The following is a 23,757-nucleotide window of genomic DNA, read 5'->3' on the forward strand; positions in this document are numbered from 1 at the left end:
CCTGAAATAGGACATGTTCTATCTTTTTCAACGGCACGGGCACCTTCCCGTAAGAAAACGGGAAGGTACCCGTGGCCAATAGAAGTCTATGAGCCCGTTATTACGGGTCGTAATTACGACCCGTAATAACGGGTGTTTTTACGGTCGTGTGCATGAGGCCTAACCAAGGTGATTATCTTTACTTTTACTAGCTCGAGAGCTTTTTAAGAAAAACTAAGGATAATTCGTTTCTAAGAGTGTCTGATAGTGAAATACTGAACGTGCTTTTGTCAAATATGGTCAAAGGACACTTATCTAAATTGTATAAGCTATTATTGGGGTTCAATATATGTAGTAAAAAGCTGCCAAGCAGGACAAAGTGGGAAAGAGATATTGGTGGGGAAAATCAAATAAGATGGGATAAAGTATAGCGTTCCATAGAAATAAGTTCTAAAAACTTTTCCCATAGAATAACGCAGTGGTTTATAGTAAATCGGCTACATTTTTCGCCGCATAAATTGGTCCAGATGGGATATAGAACCACTGCAAAGTGCCCTAAATGTCCATACTTCTATGCAGATCTTTCCCACTTGTACTGGAAATGTCCAAAACTTTGGAGATATTGGCAGTTGGTTACAGAGGAAATTAAGCAGGTAATGGGAGTGGAGGTGCCTATGGACCCCACTCTGATCATTTTAGGAGATCCCACTAGTTTAAAGGTAACTAAATGTGACTCAATGGCAATTTTGAAAGTGTTATTAATTGCTAGAATCACATTAATGCAACGGTGGACATCATCTGAGGTTCCCACAATAAACGGACTGTGAAAAAAAAGCTAATACAAGGTATAGGGTTTGAAAAAAAGGATATCAGAGTAAAAATCAAGTTCTCAAATTTGTAGGAATATGGAATACGTGGATGGTACATTTTAAAATATAATTTATTTTTCTTTTATTTAATTATTACATTTTTTCCCTCTCGTGGTCTGGTGGAGGGATACGGGGTTATAAACAACTGTATAATGGAATGGTTTATATGATACCAATTGTTGGATGTTGTTTTTTGATCAAATAAAAGATATCAAATTTAAAAAAAAAGAGAAAGTGTATGACGCCGATTGGTCACTGATTGGTCAGCGTTATACACTCCTCTCCACAACGCCCACCTGGTCAAAAAATAAAAACACAACCAGTTGTCTATTAAGAAAGACATTAGCATAAATCTAAAATAGGTCATAACTCCGTCAAAATTGATAGTTTTTCGAAATAAAAAACGCTGCTGTTATCTACATTACAGCGCCGATCACATTATGTAAGAGATGGGCCACTTATAATGTGGTGACAGAGCCTCTTTAAAATTGAGAATTTGATCAAATCTAGTCACACAATCTGTATCGTGTCAATTTATATGGTTTATTTGTATTGTGTGTATTGCTGCAGTAGACCAATAATTTTAATAAAACGAAATCTTTGTGTGTAGAAAAATTTGTACGGAGAAGCAAAGCACTGGATTTGATTAACATATCTGAAGACACTTCCACCTAAAAACACTTTGTTCTTGTACTAAACAATCTGTGCTGCTCATCTTGAAACTCACCTAATTTTATTTGGCTTTTAATTACCCTGTATAGTTTCATTTTCCTAAACAATTCCCTGAAGACCCTGAACAAAAGTGTAAGTTTTTTTTTTAGCCAAATACAGGAGTGGATACAAAAGATAGGAGACATATAAATTTTTCCTTTATACCTTTATGATACACTCCTGGCCACAGGATAGATGATAAACGGCTGAACAATGGGGACCCCCAAGTGTCCCCTATCTGATTGAAGCGGTACTGCGCAGCTTGGCCACCGCTCCATTCACCATCTATGGGATTGCCAGAAATAGCCTAGTACAGCACTCAGCGGCACAGTGATAGGAAGAGAATGGGGGCTGGCCAGCTAAGGGGAAGGAGCTATACTGTTTATAAACCCTGCATTCCATTACTTATAATAGAACGCAGATAACGTCTGTTCTGACAAACGCATTGGGTCAATGTTTGCGGGCTATTCTTAGGTATCGATATGGCAGAACTTTCGTGTGCATTAGGCTTCCTTCAGACACACTTTTTTTTTTGGCCTGAAAAGTGTATCTAATAAAGTTTAACGCGTTTTTTCAAATATAGTGTTTTACTAACTGCATCTTTTTAGGGGGCATTTTTCACATTACAACTCATGTGATTCAAAGATCATGCGATACAAAAATTCCTCTTTGCAACACATGATTTTTTCGGAAAAAACCGCCACCAAAAAACGCAACACTCATTGATACTTGCGATTTTTGAAGAGGCAAAAAACCCTATGGAAGTGTATGTTCACACTTGGCGGATTAGCTGCAGATTTTCTGCAACAGATTTCATTGCGAAAAATTTGCAGCGTATTACAGTAGCAGCAAATTGGATGAGATTTTAAAAAATGTCATCCACACGCTGCAGAAAAAAATCAGCTGAGAAAACATTCATAAACTGACCTGCAGTGCGGAATTTAAATCCATGTCAATTTATGCTGCTTTTCCCTTGTGGGTTTTCCCCATTGAGTTCAATGGTGATGCAAAACCCACATCAGAAAGTGTGCAAAAATTGCAAGTCAGAAAAAATAATAATTCATACTTATCCAGAACTCCCTTCTCCTTCCACCAGCCTGGCCTCCTGTGATGACGTTTTATCCCATGGGACTGCTGCAGCCAATCACAGGCTGCAATGGTCAAATTTGCTGTAAGTAGTTTGTTTATTCTGTTTTACGCAGCAGAGATTCCAACCAAAAATCTGCGCATTTGGTGCGGTTTTTAGTCAGGAATTCCCTGCCGGTTCTAGGGCGGATATGCTGGGTACTTTTATGCAGCGTATCCGCCGTGTGCACTTACCCTTAAAGGGGTTTTCCAGGGACACAACATTTTTGACTCAATATTCTATGTAATTATTTAACCCTTTCAGGACGAGCTAATTTTGACCTTCAGGACCAGCCCCATTTTTTTCAAATCTGACATGTCATTTTATGTGGTAATAACTCTGGAATGATTTTGCCTATCCAAGAGATTCTGAGATTATTTTCTCCTGACATATTGTACTTTGTTAGTGGAAAAACCAATCAGCGTCATACACTGCTCTCCATTCATGTACTCACACACAGCGTGATCTCGAGAGATCACGCTTGCTGTCACTTACTCACACATTAACGTTACTGAAGTGTCTTGAGAGTGAATAGACATCACTTCCAGCCAGGACGCGATGTCTATTCACAATCCCGACACTTCGGTAATGTTTGTGTGGGACTTACAGCACAGCACATAGAGATCACGCTGTGCTTTCATTTGCAGCGTGATGTCGCGAGATCACGCTTGCGGTCATTAAGTCCCACACAAACGTTACCGAAGTGTCGGGATTGTGAATAGACATCGCGTCCTGGTTGGAAGCGATGTCTATTCACTCTCAAGACACTTCAGTAACGTTAATGTGTGGGTAAGTGACAGCAAGCGTGATCTCGCGAGATCACGCTATGTGTGAGTACATGAATGGAGAGCAGTGTATGATACTGATTGATCAGCATCATACACTCCTTTACAACGCCCACTTGGTCAAAAAGTAAAAACACGCCCAGTTGTCTATTAAGAAAGCCATTAGCGTAAATCTCAAATAGGTCATAACTCCGTCAAAATTGATTGTTTTTCTAAATAAAAACCACTGCTGTGATCTACATTACAGCGCCGATAACATTATGTAAGAGATAGGGCACTTATAATGTGGTGACAGAGCCTCTTTAAGGTCTATTGGAGAAAAACGCCACGAAACGCTGGATAAAAACACCAAAGCCAGCCTTTCTGCGATTTAAAAAAAAAATGCAAGACCAAAAAAACCCCACAAAAAAAACAACACCTAAAAAAACAGCATGTCTGTAGTGCGTTTTATATTTCCCCATTGACTTCAAACTAATGTCTGGCCGTTGCGTTCTTTTGCCAAAAAAACAAGTGTGAAACTGCCCACCCTTAGGATATGTTCACACGGGCTATTTTCAGCTGTTTTCAGGGCCGTAAACGTCCCCAAACAAATTCTAAAAATGCGGGAGCTGAACACCTACAAACATTTGCCCCTTGATTTCAATGGGAAAAACCAGCGGGGCGTTTGTTACGCGGCCGTTTATGACCGTGTTTCATGTTGGCGTGATATTAGAGCGTTGGTTTGGGAGCAGATCGTTTATTATGGCTTGAACTCCCCTATCTCATGGCACACCATTTAGTGCTTTTTAGTATTTTTAATCTTTTCATGGTCCGTACTTTTGCATTTACATCTCAATAAAAACTTTATCCATTACCTTTTTGTATAGCTTGAGTGTATGCAAGGCGCAATCACACGTCATCTCTTTTCTTGTTGCATGTAGTACTTTAGGTGTACATTTGTTGCACCATTTACCTATTTAGCAGCTTCAGCCATTCCCCTCCTTGATTCGTTTTGGGAGGAGACCAATCCTTTCCTTTCCTTTCCACTTCAATTAATGCTAGTACATTAGAAATGTTTTTGTATGTTCTGAATTAATAAAAGAAAATCTATAAAACAATACACATCTGATATTTTATTTGAAATAGGACACTTCTCCTTTTAAAGGGGTTGTCCCAGAAACAAAAATGATCATCTATCCACAGGATACATGATCATTTTCTGATTGCTAGATGCCCCCACCGATCGCAAGAATGGGGGTCCCAAACCCTCCTCACTGCACCCCCCCCAGGGAGCTTAAATGGAGCAGCAGTAGAGCATGCACAAGCCGTTCCATTCAATGTCTATGACAAAGGTCAGCAACCTTCGGCACTCCAGCTGTTGCAAAACGACAACTACCAGCATGCCCTGACAGTCAAGGGCTTTATTATTCCATCCAAAGGCTGTGCTTGGGAATTGTCGTTTTACAACAGCTGGAGTGTCGAAGGTTGCTGACCCCTGGTCTAGGAGAATGATGGAAACAGCCAAGAACAGCATTCGTCTTTCACATAGACTTTGAATGGAGTGGCGGTTGAGCAGTGAGGCAGAATGGGGGGTTCGGGCCCCTGTTCTCATGATCACTGAGTGTACCAGCAGTGTGGCCCCTAGTGATCTGAAAATGATCACCTATCCTGTGGATATGATTTAGGACAACCCCTTCAAGATCAATGTGGAAAGTTTTTTTTAATAACGTACTACTTTTGCTACCAGTGCTTGAAATTACATGCCTTCGGCCTTTTGCCCTCATAACAACACTTCTGACTTGTGCATTGGCTAGCAGCTCTCTGCTCTGTTGAACTCGAGCTGTCCATGAATTGCATGGACACCGATTCACTTGGATGGCTGCCATGTAATATTACAAACACTGTAGCGTAAACTGTATAACCAATGGAAACATTTTCTGGCAAAATCAGCTGTTTGCCAGGGGTGTGAGAATCCACGACAATCCGATGATCGCCTGAAAAGAGCATTGTATATAGATTATACAAAATACGATAAAGCCTAAAAGAGCAGTGAGGCCCAGAAAAACCAGACAAAAAAGATTCCACTTATAGAAGGCTATATTTATTAAATGTAAGTACATTTTTGCACATTTTGTCCCATATTGTAGCCTTTAACATAGAAATTGAATATGCAAATAAAAATAAAAAAAATCACATCTTACAATTTATTTTAGGGTTGTATTACTGTACGGCCCCGATCACACGTCGGCAATAAATCGGGACATATTTCCGGGAGAAGAAATCTGAAGCTTCCCTTAGATTTCTGCTATGGATGTGCCGTGGGTGTACGGCAGATCTGCACAGGGATTAGCCGCATTGTCACTCAACGGGGCTAATTCTCCTCTTCTCCATTCGGGATCCAGGGAAATAAGTAGCATGTTATCTCTGCAGCTAATTTTTTACCGTGGTAGAGACAAAAATCAGTGTGGAAATTTTCTTTAGAATGTGATGGGGGTTGTGGAAACCCCATTTGCATTCATGGGATATGGATTGTCAATAGATTAGATACAATTTTCGTCTGCAGAATTTGTGCGCGGAAATCTGTGTCAAATCCGATGTGTGTGAACGGAGCCTTAAGCGCTGGCTCATCTACAGCATCACATTTTCCTAGTATATGCACCAAACAAGTTGCCAGAAGTTAACTGTTAATGAGATATTTAGGGTGCAATTAGTAAAAAAATGACGGTGTAAAATCTACTTATAAAAGGTGGATAAACTTTAGAGCTCTATAATAAGATATAAAATGTTTTATCAGATCAGTAACTGTTAAACTAGCAGGGGATTTATTATTGGTGGTCAATCCAAGCAGGACCCGCTATTCTAGTGACCTCTATAAGCGCTACAGAAGGCACATGAATGATTGATTTCACATATATTGACCCGTAGAAGTGTAACAATTAAAGGGGTTGATCAATGTTAAAAAAAGCAGAGCCTTTTAATTTCTAACAGAAAAGGAATTACTTGTCCATAGACTGTGTCCAGTATAGACTTGAATGAAGATGAGCTGCATTACCAGGAACAGCGCTCAGTGAAGAGTGGCGCGGTTTCTTGGAGAGGGAAAAAATAATAAAATAAATCAGAGCCTTTTTTCGAATTCCTGATGACTCCTTTAAACACTGACTAGACTCCCCGGTAACACAGATATGGGTTGTTTAAAGAGTTGTGCACCGAGTGATTTCCAAAGACTCTATAAAAAAAATGCTACACATTACAGTATTCATGACCCCGGATTCACCCATTATTGATTATGTTACCATATAATAATCCTGAAGAAACTTTTACCCTTCCAGCATTGTATAGAAAAAGGTCTACATGGAAGACCAGACAAGTCTATGTAGTAGTACAAGGCACGGCACATCAGACAATGTCTTCTTAAAGCTGCATTACTACTTTGGGAGGCCATTTTTTTCCAGTTATTATAATTTCCTGGTATTACAGTCCTGCAAACATACAATCCAGTGTTCTTTACCTCATATCCAGACCCACAGAATTGTCCAGTGCCATGCAGCAGTCTGTCATCTATACAAATAGTGTGACAAGTGTTTAGAACTACGTCATTTCCATACCCTCTAGAAGTAACCTACAAGTCTAAGCTCTACTTATTACTCAATCTACCTCTTCAATATTCATTGGACAGTCCAAAATTAATCTCAATGTTTTTCAAGTGTCTCAAACTTGACTCAATGTGGAAGTGTAGTGGTAAGAGTGTCCACCCGACTGATCCAGTCAGGGAATGTAACACAGTTCGCTTTCTGCAGAGATCTCAGGTTGTGTGTAGTTTTAGAGACTGCAGCCAATCCTGGAGCTTCAGGTACACCGTGCCTTTCTGGGCTTCAGCCACAATCCATCTCTGGGTTTCATTTACCAAATTCATAGTTGCTGAAAAATGGCACCAAACAGATTTGTTTTATTATGCAGAAGAGGATCTCATAGATTTTACATAACACATTAGTCGTGTAGGGGTTAAATCTGTAACCTCCCAGACAGTGCTTATTTATCAGGTTTCCTAAAACCAACCTATAAGCTAGATGAGACTTTAGGCTCCGTTCATGTGTGGCAAATACCTATAAATTCCCTTTAGGACGCAGACATTTTTGGACTTCAGGACAATAGGAATTTTTTGGATGCAGTCACCTTCTTAGGTTGTGCATAATAGTCGGCACAACACAAACTTCAGATTGTGTGGAGTACGTAGACTCCTTGGGTGGTCATTGTGCTAGCCTTTGGAGTAGGCACCGGTAGCTGGTCAAAATCAGCGTAGTCTGATGAAAGTAAACAATTTCAATGTACTGGAATAGAATTCACTCCTTACTGAGGAACAACCTGTACTCTGTGGTATAGTTCTTTTTAGGCTAATAAGAACTATACCACAGAGTACATGTTGTTCTCTGTCTACATGTTGTTTTAAGAAAAGAAAATAAGTTTTTCCAACGAAAGCGGTCAAGAGTCCGTTTTTCATTTGCGGATACAGCTGTCAGTCTTAACCAGCGCAGGAGCGCCTTCAGTAAGGAGGGAATTATTTTTCAGTTCATTAAAATTATAGAAGTCTATTGAGAGGAGTGAGCGTGATGAGACCATCACAGAGACGCTGCTGCTGCTTATAGTAAGCGTTATATCTCATCTGAGCTACACTGCTTTTGACTGCTGTATCATACAGCAGTAATGAGCAGTGTAGCTGGGAAACCAGCACTGGGGAGAGATAACACACTATTAGCGGTCATGTCCTCCAGGTTGCTGCTGCTTCTGAGGTCATACTACAAAAGGATTGGGGAGCAGGATGTTGTCTTCTCGATGTGTGGAATTTGTGTGCGCAATTCGTTTTCCATGAACTAGTGGGTGGTACTGAATTGCTGAGAATTAGACAGAGGGGAAAATTGCTAAAAAATAGCCAAAGTTTAATTGCCCATGTACGCACACTGGACAGCTTATTCTGAAAAGCCACCTGAAACGACAGGTATGCTCTTAATAAAACTACTTTTTAAACTAAAGTATTATTTTTTTTTAAATGAAATGTAATCTTTATATTCAAACGCATTATTGTCTGTGCATATAAAAACGAAGGTATTCCCCAAAAGGAATGATCAAAGACATCTCTAGGGGCCTTACCTAAGCTATGGGCTGTCAGTATCAAACAGTCAGCCCTGATTATCACAATGCCAGGGTTAATTAAAGGGAATCAAACTATAATATAGATTTACAGCATGGTGTGCCAAAGGATTTTTTTTGCCCCACTGGTGGTTTTGTCATCTGAATGGGGCTTGCAGAAAGTCCTGCTACGAATCTGACACATGTGAACATACCCAAAAGGTAGTGACATATTTTCAAAACTAAAACCTGCTTTAAATATTTAGCATATGTTGGAAAAAGAAAATAATTTACAATAGTTTAAACTCACCTTTTAAAATGGTTTGCCCCTCTCTGCAGGTATTTTCAATTTCCTGCAGTGGCACATCAGGGTTAACATTCACTGTAGCTCCTGTAAGCTGTAATTGGGCCTGAAGATTTGCAGGTATTTTTAAACTAATACTTCCTAAAAATAACAATAAAAATGTATTAACGGTGAGTTAGACGTACAAACCTGGACATAGATTAAGAGGGGACTGTTTACTTCGATGCTCCTTCTACAGCTTTATATATAATGTATTAAAATATAGTATTTCTCGGACAGGCCTATCTCAGATAACCTAGCGCAAGGAAGAATTGGCACAGACAGGAAGACTTGGCAATACGCAATCCAGCTTCTGCATGGCAAAATATAAGAACCAAGAAACTTAAGTGTCTTAACAGTTTTGTTGCCCAAACGCTAGAGAACGTCCAAAATGGAATGCAGAAGGACACCAGAGTGAATTTTTTAAACAGCAATGTATTATATTTTTCCCCCAAACTCACATCTTCCCTTGTATACTGACTATATGTATTGGCCATTTTCATATTAAGAGGTAACAAATGTTTACCCTTTCACCTATGACAGCACCCCTGGAGAGACATCCCATTCATTGGACAGGAAGCCTGGTAATTTAAAAAAAAAAAAAAAAAAAAAAAAAGGACACACCTCTCTGCATGCCCAGTAAGGTTTCCAGTCCTCCGGATGGGATTGTCCTGTTGGGAAAGACAATTCTCTGCGGGTTGCAGACCCCCTAGCAGGTTCCTACCTTTTATCCCTAGGGGTGCTCTGTAGGTGTAAGTCTCCTCTGTAAGGAGCAACCTTAAGTCTGGGGGTGGTTACTCCCTCCTCTTCCAGTCCATCACTTCCCTCCTTCGAGGTGGGTTTAGATCCCACAACACGAGATCTTCCTTTAGGGTCTCCCTGGGTCATGCTCCGTTCCCTGGGTGGAGCTGGTACACATGTGCCGGCGTTAGCCTGCTTCCGAGCCACTCTGACAACTTCCGGTCGCGGCGGCGCATCACTTCCGGCAGGGTGACGCTCCCTATGTCCCAGAAAGTGGTGGTTCCAACGGCCCTAGTAGGGAGGAGCGGCTTACAGCATCCGTGCCAGAGGGCCTTCCCAGCCAATCCAAGGCCTATTTAGGCCTGAACAACACAGAGCTACAACCTCCACCATCTCCTTCCATAATGGAAACGCCAGGAGAAGCAGCAGGACGCGCTGACCATTCGGATTCCACAAGATCCTCCAGTCCGGTACTTGAAAAGGTGGCAGAACTTACATAGGATAAGCCAATGAACCCTTTTTTTGCCAATATTGCCCCTTTCTCTTGTACATGCATTTAGGCCAGGGAAGGCTCCAGGAAGAAATTGGATAAAAGCCATAATAAAGACTGTGATGTTTGTAGTAAAAAAATTAGCAGCTTCCTACAATAAAAGACTATGCCAGAATCGTTTAGATAAGATCATCACTGAAGAATCTACAAGCCTGGCATCAAGTTTTAAGGATATCGTAAGGGCCGAAGTTAGGAATTCTCTAATGTCACTGAGAAAAAAGGGAGATCAGCCATCAACCTCTTCCAGACAGATGAAATGATCAGATTCTTCTGCCGAAGAGGATTTTCAGTTAGAAGGAGAGCTCTTCAGATAATTCCTCTGATCAGGATGGGGGGGGGGGGTAAAAATCTGTTCTTAGCGGAGGATGTGGATCAGCTCCTTAAAACTTTAAGAGCAACAATGAATATTGATGACCCTAAAGTACCCCGTTCTGTCCAGGACATAAAGTTTGAAAGTTTAGGGCCTAGGAAATTTTCCCATTCATAAGAATGTAGCAAGTCTCATAAAAAGAGAGTGAAAAAACCCAGATAGAAAGATTGGTATCCCCAAATTTCTAAAGAGGAAATATCCTTTTAAGAAGGAGGTCTGTAGAGATTGGGATAACACCCCTAGACTTGCCCTGGTTGCAAAATTTACCAAGGAAGAATGCTTTACCCTTTGAGGATCTTGGTTCCCTCTCTAACCCCATGTATAGAAAGGTGGATTATTATCTTAAAAGAAACTGGGAAGCTTCTACGAGGGCTTTTAAGCCAGGTATTTCAGCCACTTGTGTGGCAAGATCTCTAAAGATTTGGCTAGCACAATTAGGGCTTCATATTAGAGATAAAACTTCCAGAGAGAAGATCCTCTCCTCCCTCCCAGTTCTATCTAAGGCAGTAGACATTATGGCTGAAGCCTCAGTATATTCTGTCCACCTTTCTGTCAGTTCAGCAGCGCATTCAAACTCAGATAGAAGGGCTATCTGGTTGAAAACTTGGAAGGGGGACACAGGATCAAACGGGAGGCTATGCTCTATTCCCTGTTCTAGGCATTTTCTGTTTGGACCCCCGCTAGATGATGTTAGAAAAGGCATCTGATAGAAAAAAGGGGTTCCCTACTCAAGGGAAACCAACTGAATAATTTCTTCCCAGAAGGTTCAATAAAAAAAAACCTACCCCAAGGAGACAGGATTTCAAGGACTCAAAGTTCCCTATGAAGAACAAAGGCTTCCTTTTCAGGCCTCAAAATTACCCAAAAAAAAACAAAGAACACCAACAATGCCCTCAAGGCAGATGTCCTTCCTTCCACAAGGGAGGATCCAACCTCTGATAGACAGAACTTTACTTGGACCATACAACATCTTTTAGGAGAGCTATGTCTGTTCTGGGCCTCTTGACGTCATGCATGCCAGCAGTATTGTTGGCTCAGTTACGATCCAGGGCTCTGCAACTGGACATTCTAAGACAGTGGGATAAAAGCAGTTTCTCTTTAGATCATTCCCTTCACATTTCATCTTTAGCCGGGCTGCCTCTCAGATGGTGGTTGAACAGAAAAGAATCTCAGGCGGTGTATTTCATGGGTAACAACTCCTACACTCAATATAACCACAGATGCAAGTCCTTGGGTTTGGGGAGCTCAATGCGACTCCTCTTTTCTCCAGGGTCAGTGGGACCACCGGACTTCTCAAAAGTCCTTCAACTTCAAAGAGTTGGCAGCAGTATTTCAGGCTCTGAAAAAAACTCTATACCAGCAATTTCGGGTCGGAATATAAAGATCTATTCCGACAACATAACAGCTGTGGCGTATATAAACCATCGGGGGAGATAGATTCCACTGATGGATTTATCCTCACAGATACTTTCTCTGGCAGAGCTACATTTATTGACCCTCTCAGCTGTCCACCTAAAGGGAAGGGACAACCAGGTGTTAGACTTCCCAAGCCGAAAGAGGTTACGCCAGTCAGAGTGGTCACTAAATTCCCGCGATTTTTCAGAAGATAGTGTACAAATGGGGTGTTCCCTCAATAGATCTGTTTGCATCCAGGGAAATCAGGAAGGTCAGAAATTTTTTTCCCTAGATCCCACAGATTACCCAACAGCAATAGACGCATTTGCCCAGTGTTGGAGTCAGGAGAGGGGTTATGCCTTTCCCCCCTTATGTCTTTTACCAAGGGTAATAAGGAAGATCAAGGAAGACAGGGACTCCGTAACATGAATAGCCCCCTTCTGGCCGAAGAGACCCTGGTTCACAAGGTTGAGGAAACGGTCCTCGGATCAGCCTTGGATTCTCTCGATCATTCCAGATCTCCTGTACCAAAGCCCAGTAATGCACCCAGAAACATCAAAACTTCATCTGACAGCCTGGAAATTGAAAGGATAATTCTTAGAGTAGAGATGACAGACTCAGTGAACCCTTTATGTCTGATAGCCAGCAGAAAACCTGGGTCAGGAGATTCCCGACACCCTCCTTTAGGCTTAAACCCCAGATTTGGTTTTCAATCCCCCATGGGATTTAAATACGGTTTTCAACGATATGACAACTTCACCCTTTGAAAACCTAGACACTATAAACCTCAAAATGCTGACACTCAAAATTACGTTTCGATTAGCCACTACTTCAGCACAGAGTGAGTGAGATACAAGCCCTCTCTGCTTTTCCTCCATATAATCTGCTGTTAGAAGATAGAGTTATCATGAAGACTTTACCAGGTTTCCTTCCCAAAGTAGTCTCTCCATTTCAAGATCAAGAGTTCTTCTCTCCTCCTTCTCTGATTCCCTTAATGTTCATTAAAACATCCAGCCTCCAGAGTTCTTTGGAGCTCACTCCACTAGGGCTGTATCCACTTCCTGGGCCAATAGAGCCGAAGCATCCCTAGATCAGATATGCAGGGCTGCTAAATGGAGTTCCCCTCACACCTTCCTAAGGCTACATTCACACGAACGTGGCCATCTCAGACTCCCAAAAACTCAGTTTTTCACGTCCAAGGTGCACCCGTGCGGGACGCGTTATCACGCATTCCCCATAGGCTAGAGTCTATGGAGGGATGGGTGAAGCGCAAAAAAATAGGAACTGTCCCCCTGTTACCCTCCCATTCCTTTGTGGTATATAGTTTTCATAATGAGGGGGATTATCAGAGATTGGAGTCTAGATGGATCCTTTTTGTAAATACTGTATATAGTGAAGGTGTGAGGTAATTTCACTTCTGTGGTGCAAACATTTAAAAAAAAAAAAGATACATATGAACTAAACTAATTCTCATCCTGAGTTCTGCCTTAAGACTAGATATGTGGAGGTGTCCTTTTTTTTTCTACCATCAGGCTTCCTTTCTGGCGAATGGGACGTCTCTCCAGGGATGCTGTCTTAGGTTCATGGATAACCGATCTCCAGTAAGTAATCAATCTTTTCTGTTGGCAAAAGATGCAACAAGTCCTGGGCCCGTGCTGCAGCCATTATGGGTACAATCTGACTACACATGGTCCATTGATGAAGATGGTTTTCTCCCAGTCTCCCAGGACATGCACTTTATCAGATGAAATGAACAGTAGCTAGTAATGATAAGATAGAATAATAATTCTAGGATTTATTGAGGTTTTCTCTACATAAAACATAAAAGTGGGATTAGGACTTACGGTAAATGCAATTAAAAAAATCGGTAGAATGCCAATATAGGAAAACATGGTAAAATACCTGACGACTATGATAAAAAAACAAAACAAAACACAACATACTTGCCTAAAACCAGGTTAAGACCCTCTTCCGTGCTTCCTTTTAATATGACAACGGTCAAAGATCTTGCTACAAGAGTCGTCTGAGCATGCAGTACTAAACCAGATCTGGCCGCATAATATAACCATAGGTCCGCTTGCCTATTATCCCGAACAGCACAAAAATAAAACAAAAAAAAAAAAAAAAAAAAGATAGGAGCTAACAAAGAATACAGATGACTCATAGTTCTGAGTGTGGTATATTCATGAGGGGAGCGCTCCCCCCGCCCCTCTCTTGCAGTGCTGTGCAGAATGTCAGTCAAAGGTGGGAGCGCTCCCCTCTAGAATATACTGGACACATGACTATGAATCCACTGCATGCCTTGATGGCTTCTATTAGCAAAATGAAAATGTATTTTTGTGCCATTTGGGCGAATACGAAAGTGGACCTGTCCCCATACTATGCTCAGGTAAACAGGGCAGTATAGTATGTTGATAGATCCGCTTTTACATTTACATTCTGCAAAAGAGTGAGCTGGGCTGTAATTTTGCTTCTGTAGAGAATATACTACAAAAATAAACGTTAAAGTGAATGAATAAACTTTGTAGACTTGCTCACCGTTGTCAGTTTTCAGGTAAACCTTGCCAGCTTGACTGACATAAACATCTATCATGCCTTGATTTGAGGAGGCCATTAAACAGCCATCTGACGAGTCTGCAAAGCATGGATGGACAAAACATAAAATGTATCATTCTTAGCAGCACTCGTCAATGTGATAATATATTACTATGAACTGTTAATATATTCGTGTCATAGGACTAGGCTAAACATGCAATGAATATTCTAATGTCATACCATGTATACTATAATATATATATATATATATATATATATATATATATATATATATATATATATATATATATAGCTGCTTCACTCCTATATATCACAGATGTGACCTATGGCTCATAACATGAGGATGCATGTTCACCTGAACAACAAGATTTACCAAATGAACCAGGAGGCAGGGAATGTCAGTCCTCATAGGGAGGCTTTACAACTTCAATACTATTTTTCAGTTTGATGACAAAACATACACATGGAGCTGAAGCTTTTCATGACAAAGTAGACAGTTTAGTCTTGTAATACAGACAAAAAGAGATAAGATGTAGAACACTGTGCACACACTGACAATGTAAATATTAATTACATTTCCAAAAAGCAATTTACAATACTAAAGAGGAGCTATATCCTAAGTAATCCCGTCAGTATAAATACAAATGATAAAGTAACTATGTAATGCTTAAGATAATGGAGAATTGATAAAATGGCAAATCAGAGGATTGTGCGTACAAAATAACCTCAAGCTACTGAGAAATCAAAGCCACATGTTCCATCCATCAAATATTTGTCCCACATACCAGGTCATGGGAAAAAGTTCTGCTCTACATGTTTCTGAACTAATTGTGGTCTAACTGTTACCCTGGTAGTAATATCCCATCTGAACAGACAATATATGGGATGCCTGATAGAAACGGGATAATGCCGAAGCATGCCGGTGTCCCCAGACGTGTATTGGCATAATAGGTAGTGGTTGTAAACACATTCGTTACATTACCAGCTTATTTATCAATGAAATGAACAAACAAAATGCATACCTACTGTAATATTTCCTTCTGTTGTATGGAGTTTTGTATCCCCTAGAAGAAAACAAAAGTAAATACTCAAACTCAGTCAATGGCAACCGGTAAAAATTGCAAAAATGTGTGTATTATATATATTGGAATTGTGGAAATCACGGAATCTAGGGACACATTAATGTGCAAATTATAAAAAAAAATGGAAACAAAATATTCCAAACATGTTGATTTACTCAGTATAGAGTATGAGCGCCACGCACATAAATACACACATTGGCACGCTATCAATGAGGTTATTAATGGTCGTCTGAGGAATGTTTTGACACGCTTAATGCATTTGGGCACGCAAATCATCAAGACTGGCTGTTGGCAGCTCCCTTTGGAATTGCCGACCAATGACATCCTAGATGTGCTTGATGAGAGACACGTTTAGGCCACGCAGCCTGTTCACACTAGCACGAGCAACATGCGGCCTGGCATCGTTATGTTGAAAAACGGCTTTTGGGACACTTTGGAGAAATGGCCGTTCCACTGGTTCCATGACAAAATCAATGTAACGCTGAGCTGTTAGTGTACCTAAAATGAACACTAAAAGGGGTCCGGCTACTATACATTATGCCATTCCACATCATAATCCCGGGAGTAGGACCGGTGTGACATTCCCTTGTGAAGGCCTCAACATGGCGTTGTCCACGTGGTCTCCAGACCAGTCTCCGGCTATCATTGTGTCCAAGACAAAAGCAGAACCCATCGCTGAAGATAGACCGCCATTCCAGCCTCCATTGCAATCTTACTGTGCACCATGATAGCCTTTGAGAGTGGTGGCATGTGGTCAATGGAACACCTGTGGCTGGACGTCTGGTTTGTAGCCCAATGTCATGCAAAAGCCTTCTGATGGTTTGTGTCTACACTGGTTGCTGCCCTAGGCTTGGGCTGCGACATCCAATTTCACTTGCAGTACAGTTTTATTGTAAATCTGCCACTTCACCAATGTTTACTAAATACTGTATATACTGTACCGCTATACACACAGTTATAACAGAGGGCTCTCTGCGCAGATGCCTCACGCTCACTTAGGTTGTTATGTAGTAACCACTAATGTATCACCAGTTCCTACTTGTTAAAGAGGCTGTCACCAGATTATAAGTGCCCTATCTCCTACATAATCTGATTGGCGCTGTAATGTTGATAACAGCAGTGGTTTTTATTTTGAAAAACGATCATTTTTGAGCAAGTTATGAGCTAGTTTAGATTTATGCTAATGAGTTTCTCAATGGACAACTGGGCGTGTTTTTACTTTTTACCAACTGGGTGTTGTACAGAGGAGTGTATAAGGCTGACCAATCAGTGACCAATCAGCGTCATACACTTCTCATTGTTCCAGCCCAGCATGATCCACAGCACAGTGAGATTGTGCAGTGAAAGAAGCTGAGCTGGAACAATGAGAAGTGTAGGACACGGATTAGTCACTGATTGGTCGGCCTCATACACTCCTCTGTACAACACCCAGTTGGTAAAAAGTAAAAACACGCCCAGTTGTCCATTGAGAAACTCATTAGCATAAATCTAAACTAGCTCATAACTTGCTCAAAAATGATCGTTTTTCAAAATAAAAACCACTGCTGTTATCAACATTACAGCGCCAATCAGATTATGTAGGAGATAGGGCACTTATAATCTGGTGACAGAGCCTCTTTAACTCAGGTTGAATCACTGATTGTATTACCACACTGGGTTATATATACCCTGTTAAGATTATGGGGTTTTTGTCAAGCAATGACCAACAGAGACGGAAGGAAACGTTGCCTGCCTGGGGTGAATAAACACACCACTTTTTTTCACCAATTTCCTTGGAGTGCTGCCTCTTCATTTTTTGGGGATTTCATTAACAAGGGTTCCTAGCCTCAACCTAGGAGGCCTGCACCCACTGCTGTCGCTGTGCTGCTTTATTCTTACATACATACATACATACATACATACATACACATATATATATATATACACACACACACACACACACATATATACTGTGTACGTACGTGTATATATATATATATATATATATATATATATATATACACACACACACAGTGAAGGAAATAAGTATTTGATCCCTTGCTGATTTTGTAAGTTTGCCCACTGTCAAAGACATGAACAGTCTAGAATTTTTAGGCTAGGTTAATTTTACCAGTGAGAGATAGATTATATAAAAAAAAAAAACAGAAAATCACATTGTCAAAATTATACATTATATATCTGCATTGTGCACAGAGAAATAAGTATTTGATCCCCTACCAACCATTAAGAGTTCAGCCTCCTCCAGACCAGACCAGACCAGTTACACGCTCCAAATCAACTTTGTGCCTGCATTAAAGACAGCTGTCTTACATGGTCACCTGTATAAAAGACTCCTGTCCACAGACTCAATTAATCAGTCTGACTTTAACCTCTACAACATGGGCAAGACCAAAGAGCTTTCTAAGGATGTCAGGGACAAGATCATAGACCTGCACAAGGCTGGAATGGGCTACAAAACCATAAGTAAGACGCTGGGTGAGAAGGAGACAACTGTTGGTGCAATAGTAAGAAAATGGAAGACATACAAAATGACTGTCAATCGACATCGATCTGGGGCTCCATGCAAAATCTCACCTCGTGGGGTATCCTTGATCCTGAGTAAGGTGAGAGCTCAGCCGAAAACTACACGGGGGAACTTGTTAATGATCTCAAGGCAGCTGGGACCACAGTCACCAAGAAAACCATTGGTAACACATTACGCCGTAATGGATTAAAATCCTGCAGTGCCCGCAAGGTCCCCCTGCTCAAGAAGGCACATGTACAGGCCCGTCTGAAGTTTGCAAATGAACATCTGGATGATTCTGAGAGTGATTGGGAGAAGGTGCTGTGGTCAGATGAGACTAAAATTGAGCTCTTTGTCATTAACTCAACTCGCCGTGTTTGGAGGAAGAGAAATGCTGCCTATAACCCAAAGAACACTGTCCCCACTGTCAAGCATGGAGGTGGAAACATTATGTTTTGGAGGTGTTTCTCTGCTAAGGGCACAGGACTACTTCACCGCATCAATGGGAGAATGGATGGAGCCATGTACCGTCAAATCCTGAGTGACAACCTCCTTCCCTCCACCAGGGCATTAAAAATGGCTCGTGGCTGGGTCTTCCAGCACGACAATGACCCAAAACATACAGCCAAGGCAACAAAGGAGTGGCTCAAAAAGAAGCACATTAAGGTCATGGAGTGGCCTAGCCAGTCTCCAGACCTTAATCCCATCAAAAACTTATGGAGGGAGCTGAAGATCCGAGTTGCCAAGCGGCAGCCTCGAAATCTTAATGATTTACAGATGATCTGCAAAGAGGAGTGGGCCAAAATTCCATCTAACATGTGTGCAAACCTCATCATCAACTACAAAAAACGTCTGACTGCTGTGCTTGCCAACAAGGGTTTTGCCACCAAGTATTAAGTCTTGTTTGCCAAAGGGATCAAATACTTATTTCTCTGTGCACAATGCAAATAAATATATATAATTCTGACAATGTGATTTTCTGTTTTTTTTTTAAATATAATCTATCTCTCACTGGTAAAATTAACCTATCCTAAAAATTCTAGACTGTTCATGTCTTTGACAGTGGGCAAACTTACAAAATCAGCAAGGGATCAAATACTTATTTCCTTCACTGTGTATATATATATATATATATATATATATATATATATATACACACATATATATACACACACATACACACACACACGCACTACCGGTCAGTTTTGGAACACCAAAATGTTTCACGTTTTTATTGGTATTTACACAGTTTAACCCCTTCAGGACTGAGCCTGTTTAGGCCTGGAGGACGAAGACGATTTTTTCAAATTGGACATGTGTTATCTTATATAGTAATAACTTAGGAATGCTTTTACCTATCCAAGTGATTCTGGGATTGTTTTCTCGTGACATATTGTACTTTGTTAGAAAAAACATTTGGACGATAAATTCAATATTTATTTGTGAAAAACACCAAAATTTTGAAAAATTGCAAAAATTTGCATTTTTCTAAAATTAAATGTATCTGCTTGTAAGACAGACAATAGTACTGCACAAAATAGTTGCTATTTCGTATATCCCATATGTGTACTTTATGTATGCATCGTTTTTTGAATATTGTTTTATTTTTCCAGGACATTACAAGGCTTAGAACTTTAGAAACAATTTATCATATTTTCAAGAAAATTTCAAAAGCCCATTTTTTCAGGGAACAGTTCAGTTCTGAAGTGGCTTTAAAGAGGCCCTGTCACCACATTATAAGTGCTCTATCTCCTACATAATCTGATCGGCGCTGTAATGTAGATAACAGCAGTGGTTTTTATTTTGAAAAACGATCATTTTTGAGCAAGTTATGAGCAATTTTAGATTTCCTTTCTTAATGCCCAACTGGGTGTGTTTTTACTTTTGACCAAGTGGGTGTTGTAAAGAAGTGTATGAGGCCAACCAATCAGTGACCAATCAGTGTCATACACTTCTCATTGTCCCAGCCCAGCTTCTTTCACTGCACAATCTCACTGTGCTGTGGATCATGCTGGGCTGGAACAGCGGAGAGGAGAGAAACATCTTCTCTCCGCTGTTAACCCTTTGAACGCCGCGATGACAGCTGATCGCGGCGTTCAAAGAGAGGGCACTGCACATTGATCGCGTCACAGAAAATAACTGTGACGCGATCAAAAGCACACAACTCGTATGGCCAGACAGCCCAGGGTCCAGTGAAGGACACCAGGGCTGTCTGAACATATTTCCTGTTGTTAGGGCATACTGAGGTATGCCCTAACAACTGCCTGTGTACAATCAGTAACAGGCTAATGTACTAGCATATAGATCTATGGCAGTACATTACAGTTGCAAAATAAAAATCTAAATGATAAATCCCTTTATGGGATTAAAAGAAAAAGTTAAATGAATATAAAAAAAAATAATGGTAAATAAATAAATAAAAAGTAAATAAAATACACAGAAACACACATTTTTTATAATAAATAAACTTTTTAAAATATAAGTCCCAAATCATGAAATAATAGACATATTTGGTATCGCCACGGCCGTAACAACCTGTACAACAAACGTATAACATTATTTATGATGATCGGTGTATGGTGTAAAAAAAAAAAAATATTAAAACTGCTGCGCAACTGCTTTTTTTCTGCATTTTAATCTAATTAAAAATGTATAGAAATTAAACGATAATGTATTTGTACCAAAAAAATGGTACGTACATAAAGTACAACTCGTCCCGCAAAAAACAAAGTCTCATACAACTATGTCGTACAAAAAATAAAAGCGTTATGAGCGTCGGGATGCAAAGAGGGAAATGTAAAAAAAATTGCTCTGTCCTCAAGGCTAAAATTGCCCGTTTCCTTAAGGGGTTAAGGGCCTTATATATTAGAAAGTCCCCATAAATAACCCCATTTTGAAAACAGCACCCCTCAAAGTATCCAAAACAGCATTCAGAAAGTGTTTTAACCCCATGGGCGTTTCTCAGGAATTAAAGTAAAGTAGAGGTGAAATTTACAAAATTCATCTTTTTGCCAAAAATCATTTGTAATACAGCTTTTTTCTGTAACACAGAAGGTTTTACATGAGAAATGCAACGCAATATATATTGCCAAGATTGTGCAGTTTTTAGAAATATCCCACATGTGGCCCTAGTGTGCTAATAGACTGAAACACAGACCTCAGAAGCAAAGGAGCACCTTTTTTTTTTAAAATATATTTGGGCCCTCCTTTTTTTAAAATATATTTTTAGGCACCATCTCAACTTTGAAGAGGTCCTGTGGTGCCAAAACCAGTAAAAAAAAAAATAAAAAACCAAAAAAGTTACCCCATTTTGGAAACTACACCCCTCAATGAATTTATCTAGGGGTATAGTTAGCGTTTTGACCCCAGTTTTTTTGCTAAATGTATTTGAATTAGTCTGTGAAGATGAAAATCTACTTTTTTTTCTGAAAAAAAAATATAAATTTTTACAAAAAATAAAGGAGAAATAACAACCCAGCATTTGTAAAGCAATTTTTTCCGATTAAGGCAATACCCCATATGTGGTAATAAACTGCTGTTTGGACCCACAGCAGGACTCAGAAGGGAAGGAGCGTTCTTTGGATTTTGGAGCGCTGATTTTGCTGGATTCGTTTTCAGTGCCATGTCGCGTTTGAAATTAACTGGAGGGACCAAAACCGTGGAAACCACCCAAAAATGACCCCATTTTGGAAACTACACCACTTAAGGAATCTACCTAGGGGTATAGTGAGCATTTTGACCCCACAGGTCTTTTGCAGAATTTATTAGAATTAGGCCGTGAAAATGAACAACATTATTTCCACTAAAATGTTGAATTTTTTAATTTTCACAAAGAATAAAGGAGGAAAGAGCACCCCAACATTTGTAAAGCAATTTCTCCCTTGTATGGCTATACCCCAATTATGGGCAGAAATATTTTTTTATTAGAAATTAATTAACCCTTTCTGGACTGATCCATTTTTTGCTTTTTTATTTTCATTTTTCACTCCCCTTCTTCTAAGAGCCACAACTTTTTTATTTTTCTGTCAATAGAGTCGTGTGAGGGCTTATTTTTTGCGGGAGGAGTTGCATTTTCTATTGACACCATTTAAAGTAGCATTTAATGTACTGGGAAACAAATAAAAGTCTTTGCAGGCTGAAACTGGAAAAAACTGATTCCTCCATTGTTTTTTGGGTTTCGTTTTTACGGCTTTGACCGTGCTGTAAATACGACAACTTAAATTTTTTTCTGAAACTTAATACAATTAAGGCAATACCAAATTTATACAGTTTTTTTTTTTATATTTTACTACTTTTACAAAGTAAAAACTATTTGTTAAAAAAAAATTGTTTTGTTTCACCATATTCCGAGAGGCATAAACTTTATTTTTCCATCAATAGAGCGGTGTGAGGGCTTATTTTTTGCGGGACGAGCTGTAGTTTTTATTGGTATAATTTTTTGGTACATGCAACATTTTGAGCACTTTTTATTAACATTTTTAGAGCCAAGGTGACCAAAAAACAGCGATATTGGCGTTTTAAATTCTTTATTATTTACGTCGTTCACCGTGCGATAAATAATAGTATATTGTAATAGTTCGGACTTCTATGGACACAGTGATACCAATTTTGTGTAATTTTTGTTTTTTTACATTGCTTTAGCGGAAAAAAAAAAAAATCGGAAAAGTGTTTACTTTTGGACTTTAAATATTTATTTTATTTTTTTCACTAATAAACTTTCATTACATTTTTTATTTTATTTTTTACACATTTTATTAGTTTCCCCAGGGGACTTGAACCAGCGATCATTAGATTGCTGGTACAATACACTGCAATACATTAGTATTGCAGTGTATTGGCACAATGATTACTAATACTAATGTATTGCAGTATATTGTCATTTTTACAGGCTCCTGTAACAGCGTGATTGCTATTGCTGTCCGTTAGTCCTGGGTGTCAGCTGTAATACACAGCTGACACCCGCTACGTATGGCACGGGCTCAGTGCGTAAGCCCGCTCCATACATCCCCCACACACATCACGACATGCTATTAAGTCGTGGTGCACGAAGGGGTTAAAGTGCAACGGGTGGTGCAGAGTGAAAAATAAAATTTTCCAATCATGTGCCATTTTAGTGCACAATATGTTGTGCCACTGAATACAAATAGCTCATACAATATTAAATCGGGTTCTCCCGGGTATGGCGATGGCAGATCTGTGGACGTAAACGTCTATTTGGGCAAGCTGTAGGGCTCATAAGAGAGGGAGCGCCATTTGGCTTTTGGAGCGCAGATTTAGCTTGTTAGTAGTTCTGTGTGGGGTTTTACTTGTATTTCAGTTTATAATGTGGGGGCATATGTAATCTGTGCGGAGTACATCAGGGGCATAATAAGGGTATAATGATGGGGTAAATAAATAATAATCCGCAGATATGTGGCCAGTGTCGTACTGATAAATGGTGCCAGATGTTATCCGCTTTTAGAATACACTGCACATTTTGCATCGCCATATTCTGAGAGCCAGAAATTCTTTATTTTTACTCCACCGGAGCCGTGTGAGGGCTTATTTGTTGTGGGACAATCTGTAGTTTTCATTGGTACCATTTTGGGGTACATGCAGTGTTTTTGATCACTTATTATTACATTTTTTGGCAAGCAAGGTGACC

The 23,757-nt window shown here is 39.9% G+C and overlaps 1 protein-coding gene across 1 annotated transcript in view; it reads right to left on the reverse strand.

The window, feature by feature from the left end:
* Positions 1–5,528: 5,528 nt before the first annotated feature.
* Positions 5,529–23,757, reverse strand: part of FAM185A (family with sequence similarity 185 member A) — a 94,166-nt gene continuing 75,937 nt past the window's right edge. Inside the window, exons 5-8 of the mRNA XM_075857329.1 lie at positions 15,551–15,592; positions 14,511–14,606; positions 8,884–9,018; positions 5,529–7,367 (exon numbers count right to left, since the gene is read on the reverse strand). Coding sequence (XP_075713444.1) covers positions 7,252–7,367; positions 8,884–9,018; positions 14,511–14,606; positions 15,551–15,592 — 389 coding nt within the window. The 3' untranslated portion in view covers positions 5,529–7,251. The remainder of the gene's footprint in view (positions 7,368–8,883; positions 9,019–14,510; positions 14,607–15,550; positions 15,593–23,757) is intronic.

Source organism: Rhinoderma darwinii, chromosome 3, assembly GCF_050947455.1.
Source record: "Rhinoderma darwinii isolate aRhiDar2 chromosome 3, aRhiDar2.hap1, whole genome shotgun sequence".
Taxonomy (NCBI): domain Eukaryota; kingdom Metazoa; phylum Chordata; class Amphibia; order Anura; family Rhinodermatidae; genus Rhinoderma; species Rhinoderma darwinii.